A 13918-nucleotide genomic window follows, 5' to 3' on the forward strand; every position below is an offset into this window, starting at 1 on the left:
AGAGGTAGTACCTAGTCCACGTAAGGTTTGCAGGTTGCCCATTTTAGGCAAGGGAAAGCATGGCTACCAACCTCAGAGAAGGTTGAGCATTGCTAGTGTAGGGGACTTGCACCACATCTCTTCCCTGGTGCCCTGGATCCCAACACCGCATCCAGGATTTTGGGGGCAAATGTTTAAGGGTTTCAGCTTAGCAGGTACAGGTTTAGGCAGATTCAACTTATAAAGGTAAAGGTTTAGGAGGATTCAGCTGGTAAAAGTTTGCAGGAATGTAGCTTAGGTAAAGGTTTTGGGTGATTCAGATCATCAGGTATAAGTTTGGGGGAATTAATTTAGCAGATAAAGGTTTGGAGGTTCCAACTTTACAGGTAAGAGTTTTGGGAGAGGAAACATCATTAGTGATCAGCTTCTCCTTTATTTCGCCATAGGTAACCATTTGTTCCATCTGTTTAGACACGGTGGGTGACAGATCGCATTGGTGCGCGGCTCGCGGGGCACACACGAGGTGTAATCCTGGGAGGACATCCTGTGGTTAAAGGTCACCCCACTGACATTTCAGTCTTGTATGGTTGCTGTAAATCACATTCTGGCGAATTCTATTTCTCAGAGGCTGCAAAGACAAGATATTTCCACCAGAATTCAGTGTCATTGCAAAGCCAAATGATGGCATCACGCTCCCCAGAAAAATTCTCAATAATGTTTTAGCTGTTAGTGACACCTTGATAACAGATGCCAGGAAGCAAAAACAGAAACTAATCTGGAGACACATATAATAACAACATTGATTCCCAGTGGTACCAACCAAAACCAAAAATATCAGAATAAATTAGAGTGGGCAAGTTCAGTACCAGAAGGAACAATGCCTTTTGTGTGTCTCACCCATCAAATAAAAGCCAATTTCTCCCCTTCTCCCTCCTGTCAGCTTTCGGTTTCTTGGTGAGAGACACACATGACCGGATTTAGGGGGTGCTGGGGTGGGTTGTGCCCACCCAGATTTCAGTTCTGCCCCCCTGGCCAGCCGCCGCTGAGCTGGGGGGGGGGGGGGAGCTCAGGGGGCCCCGTCAGGTAGGTCCTGTGATTTCTAACAGCAGCCCTGTGTGCTTTCATAACTACTGTTTTTTAAGAATATAAAGTAAAAAAGACAAAAAAAGGAAAGATGAAAGAGTTAAAAATATAGTCTCATAGTTACAGCTGTTGCTGATCCATTTATTCATTTCATATTCATGGGTTACTACTATTTCCTAATTTTCCTCTGTTGTAAGAGGAAGGGGAGGGACCAACCATGTAAACAGTAGAGTGTTTACATTTGTGATCACTGTGATTGGTCATTACAGTGATCTCATGATAAAGAACTGCTTGGATCAGCTCTGTATACTGTGTCTGTTTAGACAGCAAAATTTACTGGGTGCAATGTGTATATAGGTAATTTTTCCAGCAACATTTACATATAACTGGTGCTGGGAGAAATACCAGTCCACCACTCCAACATTCATAAATGTACAGCAGTAGTGTAATGGTGATAGCCCACATTATCAACACAAAACATTTGGCAGACAGTATTGTTTGCTCCGTCTTCTATGCGCAGTATATAGGTTAGGATAGCAGCTGGAACTTTATCACATCTGTACATAGCTAAATAATGTTTCTTTAATCTCCATATACTAAAGACAAGCATATTAAAGCAATACATTATCAGTTATCAGATTTATTCATGAGCGGCTCCGGTGCCATGATGAAAATGCAGCTGCTCTCTTCTGAAAACACTGTGATCAAATGATTAATTATATCCTTTACTTCGAGCAGGATCCTGGCAAACGCAGAAAGCAATGCACCCCTCTTCTCTCTTCCAGTAAAACCTGTTCCAAGTATCAAGAATATGTTACTACAAATGATCCCGGATAACAAATGTTACATGAATATTTAGCTTTTTATAAACTAAGGCTCATAGCACAATAACTTTTCCTATGCTCGCTGCTAAGCCGTGCTACTTGAAGTGTTATTCTACTTTTGTTGAGAAAAAAAATCTCCTCTGGGGATTTTAACAAAGTTTGAAGGAGAGTCCTACTTTTTGTTGCTCTGAAGAAAAAGCTGTTAGTTTCACCATCTCCTTCGCGGACTAAGTATTCATAGGGGGGTTTGGTTCATTATATTCACCAGGTGCACTCTCTGTGTTCTAATGAGAAAATTGCAATGCCTGCATCCCTATAGAAGTGTTTAACCCTTGGGAAGTTTCTCACAAAAACTTCCTATTGCAGGGAGGGGTGCCTAAAATCTGATTTGTAATTTCTCGGAAAATCAGTGAGTCAAGCACACAAGCAAGAATTTACAAAAATAACAAATATACTGTATTGGTTTTAAAATGCTTTTACTAATCTGATGAGTGTTTTTAATCCTTATTATAAATGTAAAGTAGTTGTAAAGGCTGAAGGTTTTTTACCTTCATTCATTCTATGCATGAAGGTAAAAAACCTTTTATGTCCTGTCCCCCCTACAGCCCCCCAATATTCACCTGAGCTCCCTCTCGATCCAGCAATGTGCACAAGAGACTAGACTGTCCCGGGACTCTCTGTCCTCATTGGCTGAGACAACAGTGGGTACCCAATGGCTCCCACTGCTGTCAATCACTGCCAGTGAGCCAATGAGGAGAGAGCAGGGGGGCGGGGCCGAGCCGCAGCTCTATGTGTCTTATGAATGCATAAAGCAGCGGCTTGGGAGTGAGAATGCAGTGGTGCCTCCAGTGAAAGTGGCTTTCTCTGGTTGCACTGCTTGAGGGGGAGGAGCCAGGACTGCCTGCGAGGGACCTGAAAAGAAGAGGATCAGGGCTGATTCAAGAATTATTTTAATATATTTATCAATTACAAAGAAAGTCCCAAAACGCTCAATATAAAGAAAACACTTTTGCAATAATGGTAGAAATCCCTCGTGCACACTCCCGACGAAACATGTGGGGGGGGGGTGAAAACAACACAGTGACATCACCAGCTATGGAGGAGCATATGGAGGAGGAGCAGAGCCATTTGGGGTGTATATTTATCCTGACCATAGTAAAAAAAAAAAGGATTTTTAATACAGAAATGTTGGCTTACATGAAAAATCTGTCCATGTACAGTATAGTATGCACTCAATACTTGCTCGGGGCTCCTTTTGCATGAATTACTGCATCAATGTGGCGTGAAATGGAGGCGATCAGCCTGTGGCACTTCTGAGGTGTTATGGAAGCCCAGGTTTCTTTGATAGCGGCCTTCAGCTCCCCTGCATTGTTGGGTCTGGTGTCTCTCATCTTCCTCTTGACAATACCCCACAGATTCTCTATGGGGTTTAGATCAGGGAGTTTTCTGGCCAATCAAGCACAGTAATACCATGATTATTAAACCAGGTATTGGTAGTTTAGGCAGTGTAGGCAGGTGCCAAGACCTGCTGGAAAATAAAAATCAGCATCTCCATAAAACTGATCAGCAGACGGAAGCATGAAGTGCTCTAGAATTCCCTGGTAGAGGGCTGCGCTGACTTTGGACTTGAAAAAAAAACACAGTGGGCCAACACCAGCAGATGACATGGCTCCCCAAATCATCATTGACTCCATTTTTATGCCACATTGATGCAATAATTTATGCAAAAGGAGCCCTGGCCAAGTATTGAGTGCATACTATACTGTACATGGACATACTTTTCAGTAAGCCAACATTTCTGTATTAAAAATCCTTCTTTTTTTTTAAATTGGTCTAATTTTCTGAGATACAACATTTTAGGCTTTCACTAGCTATAAGCCAAAATCATAAAAATTAAAAGAAAGAAATACTTGAAATATATCAATCTGTGTGTAACGCATCTATATGAAATATAGGAGTTTCATTTTTTTAATTGAACTACTGAAATAAATGAACTTTTAGATGATATTCTAATTTTATGAGATGCACCTGTATATATATATATATATATATATGCACTATGCACACTGAATGGGTGCTGCCTCGCCCCTGCTATCACTATAGCAGGGCTCTAACTAAAACTAAATCACTGTGTGGCCAAGTAGCTCACTGCACCTGCCTAAAGAGTTATAGCCCTGTCAGTTTTTTTGCCATCTTCTGTCCCATTGGGAATGTTTCTCTTTACTTCCTGTTCCAAAGCCAAAACAGGAAGTGAAGGAAAATACTTTCAAAGTAAGGGAACCCCTTGTTGTCACCAGAACGACTGTCCCCATTGGAAGATTTCCCCTCTATTCCTTTTCTGAAGATAACCCAAAAGTCGCCTTTAGATGGATAGACTGATCCATTTCAAATGTATATGTGCTTCATTTCAAAATGTTGCAGTAAATCCAACAATTTCAAAATACATAATAGAGAAACAAATCTCTTTTCATTTAAATGTGATTGTGGGTATATGGGGCTTTGCATTCTCATTGTAACCTGTTTTCTATGGTATGTTGAGGGTTGCTAGACAATAAAAAAAAGAGGGCAGTATAAAGCTATAAAAGTGTTGATATCTTCAAGCTAGGTGTGTGCGGTCACTGCAATAATAAAGCTACTGATGCCCCCTATATAGAGACAATGATGATCCCCCATTAATTTCTGTACCTTCTCAATGGAACTTTTAATCTCAGAATTAACTTTTAGCACCACCTGCTGGCTAAACTGAAAACATCCATCTAACACAGCCGATAGCTGGAGTGCAGAGGATGAGGGTTTAGTGAGGTCTTTTGTACCCCACAAACCTAACAAATTGCAGCTCCTGACAGATTAGCACTTTTGGATACTGATCCAGTATAAACAAAAATAAAAAGACATTAGGCTTCATGCATCAAATACCTATAATACCTATGTATATATCTTGTAGAATAACATTGCAATTATTTTTTGATACATAAAAATTTGTTAAAAAAAAAAAAAAAAATTGCGCGCAACTCTGAACAACAATGGCAAGAGGTAACATCACATCTGGGTTTACTGTTCATTCTACATGAGAGCCAGATTGAAAGAGTAACTTCACTTTCAAAGGAAAAAAACTGCAACATAAAATAATAATAATAATAATAATAATAATAATAATATAGTGTATAAATTTGCAACACAAGTCATATTCTATTTGAATGTTATTAAAAATGATCTTTCAATCTGCAACCTGGAGGTGTTCCGTACCCTCCCAGAAATGTAATTTCCTGCTTGTGTAATTGGCTTACTGAAGTCATGTTTTGGACATCCTCTGCAACAAAAAATGTCATTTTTGGTCATCTATTCCAAAAATAAATCAGGTCGAAAGGGATGCAGACCCTGACACTTTCCTCATTAGAGCCCTTCAGGGCTGTAGTGTAAGAACTGACATTTCCTGTGAAGAAACTACATATCCCACAATCCCTGGGACTCTCAGTCTAGAGCTCTGCAGGTAAACAATAATTAGATCTGACACAGACACAAATAGGTAGATCAATTACAGACACAGAGAGAGTTCACTGTGCATGTTTGTTTTTGTTTTTTTTAACATTAGCACTCCCATATTTGTAATGCAACGAAGAGCGGATGGCATTGCACGCTGTGTGGCCCTGTGGTCCGCACGCTGTGGCCTGCACATAATGGAGCAGGGACCTTTTCCATGCATTTTTAGGATGTCCGGCTGCCGATTCATATGAATAGAGTGAAATCAGGCCTCAATAGCTCCATGACTGACAATTAAAACGTGAATAACTCAAAACAGTTTTTTACATTCGGCATCTTTATACTATTTGTGCACTTACTGAGTCTTTTCTGGGATGAGAAGGCTGTCCCCATTGGACAATGGCACAACTTTATCACCAAGAAATATGGTAGAGGACCCCTCCTGTAATAATAATGCAAAATAATAGATTATAAGTCTAGCAAATGTCTCATCCAAACATAACATACAAAGGTGAGCCATGCGAGTAAATGAGATATCTCACTGCCAGCAACGGTTGGTGACATTAGTTTATCCTCTCCTGCCTTCCAGCTGGTTCCTAATTATACATTTCCCTACAGGTTAGCCTATCAGATTCACATACACGGAACATTTTGCTTCTCTTCCTCTACAGAAAAATGGAAGATTGGTGCCCACCTGCACAGAGATTTTCTGACATATTGGGTGTGCCAACAAGACTTTCTGACCAGAAGTGTTGCCTCCTATGGAAGACCTACAGCGCCAAATCCTCACCCCACTGCCACAATTAAGAAGTAATAAGTGGAACTGCTTGCAACCCTTATGAACACTTTTACCCTGGAGGAACCCTTGAAATTTCTGGGGTCTTGATGAACCCCAACTTACAGTACATTTGTGAAGATGATCTATTTAATGTAATTTGGGCTTGCTTTGGTGTTCGGGATGTAAGCAGGTGCTTGTGGGGTGCCATTGAATGTATTCCTGTTGTTGTATTTATTGCACTGTGTAGTTATGCAGACAGTTACAGGCTGCCCATGATGGGAAAGGGTTAACTGTGTGTAGATTCTTTCCCAGGCTTTTTGAGTCCTGCCCCCTGCTGTAAGCCACATAAATACCAAGGGAGGGCTCAGAGCAAGCTCTCTCTTCCACATGGGATTTACAGAGGAAGGTCTGCTGCACCAAAATAGTCCTACTGGAGCACTTGGCCCCCTCCTGGGTCGCCCTGCTTACAATTCCCCCTAGACTAGGAACCTGCCATCAGTGGACTCTTGCTGAATAGACTTTGCTTCTCTGAAAGGTATGAACCTGAGCAGCTTGAATTAGTTACTTAGGGCTGGACTCTATTTAATTTACAGTGTACTGCTGTACTGTGTTGCTGAATCTTCGGTAAAGCTGTTAACTGTTGCAAGCCTGGTCTGAAGTTATTCAAAGGGTGCATGGTGGTTAGTGGTGTATCACAAGAACAGGGCCTGTAAAGCTATAAAGCAAGGCCACTACAAAGGTTAACTTGGCAGAAGAGCTGGAGTTGGAGAGCAGTTGCTATGGGTAACCATGAACTGGTGAAAAGTATAGCAGCTGGTGGTACCTGGCGAAGGTGACAGGTCCTCCAGTAGCGATCAGTCAGTGATGTGGCTCCCTCTCTAGCAGTCAGTTCCCCAAAGTATGGAGACCCCATATACACAGCCGAATGGTATGGGAGAGTGAAGGAGTTAAGTGCGAGCACGCATGAGGTCCACGTTAGTGCTCGGCAGGACTCCATTCTGTCACTGGGAGTGAAGTGTCAGAGGTACGCTGGACTGGTGGAGAGGGCATGGCCTCAGCAGTGTCCCCCTAAATGCCACATATTTCAAATGTGGTGTGTTGTAACATGGGAAACAAGCTTTACAGAGGGACTATGCGGGAGATTTACTAAAACTGGTGCACACAGAATCTGGTACAGATGTGCATAGTAACCAACCAGCTTGCAGGCTTTATTGTCAAAGCTTAATTGAACAAGCTGAAGTTAGAAGTTGATTGGTTACTATGCACAGCTGCACCAGATACTGTGTGCTCCAGTTTTAGTAAATCTTCCTCTGTGTAATTAACTACTGCACACAATGTATGGCTCATCTAGCACCAACATAATGTTGATTTGAACGCGGCCCCATCTGGTCCTGGGCATTAGTGAGCATGAATACATAAGGAGGTGCCCCCACATGCAGGGCGAGGTGGCCCCACCCACAAGCACAAAATTCACTTTATGTTAATGATCAATGACAACATTAATCAGTGGCAATACTAACATTGTACATTGGTGTTCAATCACAACACTATTCGGTGACAACACTATATTTCCATTGGTGGGACAGCTATTGATATATATGGCCCCATGGGGGACATATGTATATATCAATAGCTGTCCTCCATTCTATTCAAAATAAAATGTTCAAGCAGGAGTTCCATTTGAGTTTATTTTTTTATAAGCCATCTTTCTCTATACCGTTCCCAGAATCTTAGGTCTCTCATTATGCTACAGTTGTACACACCAGTTGCCAAATCCATGAATCTGTGTCTGGGGCATCATGTTTGGTTTCTCCTGATCCATGCATCGCAGCCTGAAACACAAAACACAGTAAAGAAGTTATTCAGAAACACAATTGCTGGCATGGTGGTTAAGTGCTTTAATCTTTTTGTCAGGTTCCAGGTTGCAACACAACTGATTGGCTCCTTGTTCTGTTTCTTCATCCACCTCTTTGAGCTCATTTGTACATACAGCATAGTGGACTCCAAGAGGCTGATGAGAAGAAGTCAATTTACATTTTTTTAATATACCATATTTTCCGGCGTATAAGACGACTGGGCGTATAAGATGACCCCCTTAATTTTCAAGTTAAAACATAGATTTTGGGCTTTACTCGCCGTATAAGACTATCCCCCTTCCGAAGCAAGGCAACACCGTTGAAAAACATGAGATTTCTCATAGATCTCCAAGGTACCCTAGTACTGTAATACATGTAATCTCTCATAATATCTCCAAGGTACCCTAATTATTACCATCTAAATGTAATCTCAAGACACTGGCTGTGTGAGCATCCTGTACCGGTATACCGTATGTACCATAGCTTCGGCTACATACAGTATACCGCGCTGAGCCAATCACAGTGAGCGATGTATTCTATTATTGAATGCAAAGCCTGCTTGGATTGGCAAAGTCAGAGGGGTGGGATGATGTTAATCCGCCAATCCGAGCAGGCTTTGCATTCAATAATAGAATACATCGCTCTCCCTGATTGGCTCAGCGCAGTACACTGTATGTAGCCGAAGCTACGGTACATACGGTATACCGGTACAGGATTCCCACACAGCCAGCGTCTTGAGAGATTACACCTACCAAAAATACTTATACTTAGGTTACCTTGGAGATATTATACTCGGCGTATAAGACGACCCCCCATTTTTGGGGGATTTTTTTGAGGTTCAAAAGTAGTCTTATACGCCAGAAAATACAGTATATACAATATAATGTTCGTTTTACTTTTACATCTGCATGGAGATCAGTTTTAAAAGAAAAGTATGGCCAAATCTGTTACTTGTGCTCTCCTGTGACCCAGAATCAGCTTACAGCAGACTAAAGTCCACTGTTGGCTGGCGTCACAGAGCCGCACCAGTCTCTGGATGTATCCCTTAAATAATATCGGAATCCACCCAGATGCCTTACAGGAAGCTGGATCAGCCTCTCTGCGTGCCACTGAGAGTCTGAGCCAGTGGTTACTGCCCCCTCTCCTGCCCATCATTCCAAGGAGTGCTGGAGGGGCAGAGCAGAGAGGGGTGACTGACAGTCACTGCTCTGTGTTTAGACCTGATCCAAGAACTGAGCGATCAATGGTCATGTGATGGTCGGTTCTCAGCCTTAAAGCCAGTGGGGGACATCTTGGTAGGTGAGTATATACATTTTTTTCTTTTTTATTCCCACACTTCTCCTTTAACTAGCATCCTTCCAAATTAGTCCTAATATGTGTCTGTAGAATTGTGGTGGAGACATAAATCTTAACACTATTTTCAGAGACAGGGCTGATATAAATGGTCTGCGTCCAATAAAAAGCTGTGTGGAATTTGTCAGAGCTGTAGAAATGAATAAAATAAATACTTATTATATTCCGTGTATGATGGCGGTAAAAGCTACATTTTACTGCATTTCTGCAGTCCACCCACACAGTCTGTGTATACCGTGGAAGAAAATATATTTCTGTGTGACTCAAAAGCTGAAGTTCATTTATTCCTTGACATCAAAAGTACTCAATAAACAGCCATTGTACAGACTTCCCTAACAAGTTCTGTGTGAAGTATCCATGTAATTGTCTTCTTCTTTGTCCTCCAGTCATTGTTCATCATTATTTTATGACAGAGCCACCTAAATGTGCCTTGACTTTTTGCCCAAAGTCTGAAAAAGCTTGACTCCCGGGAAAGGATCAATGCATTTGAATTTACATACCACATCCTTTGGGTAGCATTATTTTATAATATTAGCAGGATGTAATTGTTAAAACATTAGTCTTCAATTAAATTTTAATTTGTAATTAGTAAAACAGATCAGCAGGATGGCTTATAATTTCAGCTGCTCAGAGTTCTTTGGGCTCCAGCAGTGAGGACAACTCTCTGGAGTTTGTTGCTTTATCTCTGGTAAATATCTTATTGGGATTTGAGGACAACAAAGTAGCCCCCCTGCTTTTTTTTTTTTTAAAGTAATTTTGGTAAATTTTAATAATGCTATGATGGGAGTCACACCTGTAAACTTGCTACCGAGACTAAGAGTTAATAGCAACCCTTGGCCCACTGTGGTCTTCCCAAAAATGAGACATCAAGTTATGGTGTAGTCACATTTACTGTATACTTGCTTGTTCTTCCATATATTGTTTATTGCATTTTACATATAGAACTATAAATGCTCCTTCTATTGGCCATTTGTATATCAAGGAATGTGAGTGGAATCACTCTTTAAAGTGGTTGTAAAGTCAGAAGGCTTTTTATCTTAATGCATTCTATGCATTAGGATAAACAACCGTCTGTGTGCAGCAGCCCCCCTAATACAGTATTTCACAAAAGTGAGTACACCCCTCACATTTTTGCAAATATTTTATTATATCTTTTCATGTGACAACACTGAAGAAATGACACTTTGCTGCGATGTAAAGTAGTGAGTGTACAGCTTGTATAACATTGTACATTTTCATTGTAAGTCATGTGCAAGTATGTAGGCAAGTGCAGTCTGTACTCCTCACTGCAGGCGGCACTCGTCCAAAGCGGCAATGCAAAAGGGGAAGGAAGTTGTGAGGATTTTGCTTTCTCTATGACTTCCTGTGGTCACAAGGAGACACTTGTCCGATTGGACGATGGCACCCACGTGACTTCAGTGGCCATTTTGGTCAGGCAGAGTCTATTTAGGACTCTGGCTCCTGGGTTTAGTGCGCTTTATGCGAGTGGCTAGTGTAGGGACAGGTTACCAGTCTGGCAGGGACAGTGCTTAGAGATATGGGAAGGTTCTGGAGGAGTAGCGACAGGGCAGGGACCATGTCTACCTTACTTCAGGAAGCCTTCCCTTATGGGTGTGGACCTACATCCTTGACGCATACACTTTTGGCCTCTTTCCAGTCTACAGACTGCTGTTAAAGCTGATAAGTGGCTCCCGTTGGGCATACCCGCTGGGCCTAGTTGAGTTGTGTTGCATCTTTCTACAATAAATTGCTATTGCCTAACTTGGACTCTGTGTTTTTACTGCCTACCACACCACATTGCACCTTGCTCACACGTGTGACATGCATCATCCATGGTGGTCCAGTGGGTGAATAGGTTTTCTTTGAGACCTGAAAAAAGTGGCAGTGGAGATGACATTGTTGGCGAAAGAAGCACTGACAAGATCCTTACACCCTTCATCTTTTGAGGAGAGCCAATAAGTGTTCCAGGTTAAGGGATCACCCCCACCAAAAAACAGCCTCTGATCCTTACAGCAAACATTCCTAGTTCATCTTCACTGCACTTCATTATACCCCCAAATAGGTGATACAACGTTCTGGTTGTGTTTCTGGCCACCCCCCTAGAACCCCCACTCCTTCCTATTGGCTATCAAATATGAGGGATGGTCTTGCCAGACAATAGGGTACAGCAGAACTGCAGTTAGCATTATAGGCCACCTATGGTTTCTAAATAGTAGTTCAAAAGCCGGTGGCTTTCCCTTCTAAGACACAGGAGAAGTGATGTAGCCATTGCGTACAGAAAATGGAGACTTCTAATGTATATACAAAAAAAAAAGAAATTGTAAGAAGCCTACAATTTTTGGTTAAAGTGAAACTGTAGGAAAAAAATGTAAAATTACATATATACTGCAATCTGTCAGTGGCATTTTCACAGTTTTTGCTTTTGTGAGCTCTCTCCGTAAATCAGTATTTTTACTTGTTGATCAGGCCAGTAAGGCTTCATTCACACTTGTGTGACTTGTCATGCGACTTTGGACATCAAAGTCAAGTGACACTTCGCAGCTCATTCTTTTCAGTGACACCTGTTCAAATCGATGCATCTTACTCGCCACTTTTAACCACTTAAGCCCCGGAGGATTTTCCTGCTAAAAGACCAGGGGGTATTTTGCGATTCGTCACTGCGTGACTTTAACGGACAATTGCGCGGTCGTGCGATGCTGTACCTAAACGAATTTGACGTCCTTTTTTTCCCACAAACAGAGCTTTCTTTTGGTGGTATTTGATCACCTGTGCGATTTTTTGATCACGCGCTATAAACAAAAAAAGAGCGACAATTTTGCAAAAATAGCAATATTTTTCACATTTTTTTATATGAAATTCCCCAAAAAAAAAATGTAAAAATCAAAATTTTTTAACATTTTTGGCCAATTTGTTTTATCCTACCTATGTTTGGTAAAAAAAATCGCAAAAAGCGTATTTTGATTGGTTTGCGCAAAAGTTATCGCGTTTACTAACAAAGGGAAAGATTTTTGTCATTTTTGTTGTTTTTTTTTTTAACGCGTAATGGCGGCGATCTGCGATTTTTTTTGCGGTACTGCGACATTGCGGCGGACAGATCGGACCCTTGACTGACATTTTTGACACTTTTGGGGTTACCAGTGACATTTCTACAGTAATCAGTGCTATACATATGCACTGTTACTGTAAAAATACACTGGCAGTGAAGGGGTTAACTTTATTTGGGAGGGAGGGGCTGTGTGTGTCCCTAGGGGCGTGATTCTTACTGTGATTGGCTGTGGCTCTAGCTGTAAGGACACTGATCAACGGATCTACATACTAGATCCGTGTAATCAGTGTCTTTACAGCGAGGAGAATGACAGGCAGCTTGTTTACACAAGCTGCCTGACATTCTCCCTCTTCCCCCGACGATCGCCGAGTGGCCGGCGGACATCGGGTCCGCTGGTCACACGCGCGGGGGGGTGCGTGACCGCGCGGGAGCGGGAGCGCGCCTCCGCGGGCGCGCGCTCGCTCCCCAGACCCTCCCAGGCTAGTGACGTTAATTAACGTCACTCTGCCTGGCAGGGGCTGACCGCCGCAGTAAATCTACTTGCGGCGGTCGGCAAGCAGTTAATAGCCACTTTGAAAAGGTGCCTGCACTACTTTGATGTAAATGTTGATGCAACTTTGATCCAGAGAGTGTAAAGTTGGATCCGTCACACCCAAAGTGGCATCAAAGTCATGCTAGTGTGAACGGAGCCTAATGCTTCGTACACACGCAACGATTATCGGCCGACCGATCGGCCGTCTTTTGTCCAGTGTTGTTGTGTTGGATGAAATGTGCTCTAGACTGCACACGAATTTTCTCAGCCAACAACAACCAACTTCAGAAGTGATGTCATGTTCTGGTTTACTTTCCGTGTGTTTTTTCTTCTCTGAGCATGCCCAGTCTTGCTCATCTGATTTTTGTCTGCCGAAATCTGTACTGACTGAGGAACAATCGGCTGTTTGTTGGCCAACAAAAATTTTATAGCATGCACTTCAGATTTTGTTTGGCCGAAAAGTCGCAGTCAGTTGTCGGAATCATCATACTAACAAGCCGATAATCGGCCGATCGGACGTTGGCCGAAAATTCACGGCCAACAATCGTTGCGTGTGTACGAGGCATAAGTCTGTTATTTTTCTGCTTCCTTTAACCAAACAGTTCAGCAATAGTTGATTTACTAAAGGCAATAGTATACCATACCTCTGTCTCATGATCACCTGCAAATAACCGTAAGTATTTTTTCTGAATGATTTCTGAACGATGTTTATCTAGCCAGCTTTGAAATGAAAATGGTTCCATGACTTTTACAGTGCTAAGAGGGAAAGGGAGTTGTGGTGTCCAATCTGTAAAAAATAGAGATAATTAAAATATAAAAATATAACATCTGCTAAATGGAAGCTGGTCTTCATTTGTAGTTTACCAAAATCCATAGAAAGTTGCATTTTTAGAAAGCAAAAAAAACTCCTTTTTCCCCGCATCATACTTACCTAGGTGGATGCAGCACTGGTTGGATGCTGCATCTGTTCCCTGCCAGCTCTAACAC

General features: G+C 41.9%; 1 protein-coding gene across 1 annotated transcript in view; it reads right to left on the bottom strand.

Moving 5' to 3' along the window:
- Nucleotides 1-1622: 1622 nt before the first annotated feature.
- HAAO (3-hydroxyanthranilate 3,4-dioxygenase) overlaps nt 1623-13918 on the bottom strand; it is a 93928-nt gene continuing 81632 nt past the window's right edge. The window contains exons 7-10 of the mRNA XM_082252414.1: nt 13576-13718; nt 7908-7976; nt 5726-5808; nt 1623-1853 (exon numbers count right to left, since the gene is read on the bottom strand). Of these exons, the coding sequence (XP_082108540.1) occupies nt 1775-1853; nt 5726-5808; nt 7908-7976; nt 13576-13718 (374 nt within the window). The 3' untranslated portion in view covers nt 1623-1774. The remainder of the gene's footprint in view (nt 1854-5725; nt 5809-7907; nt 7977-13575; nt 13719-13918) is intronic.

The sequence above is a fragment of the Pelophylax lessonae genome, assembly GCF_965119305.1.
Source record: "Pelophylax lessonae genome assembly, chromosome: 3".
NCBI lineage: Eukaryota > Metazoa > Chordata > Amphibia > Anura > Ranidae > Pelophylax > Pelophylax lessonae.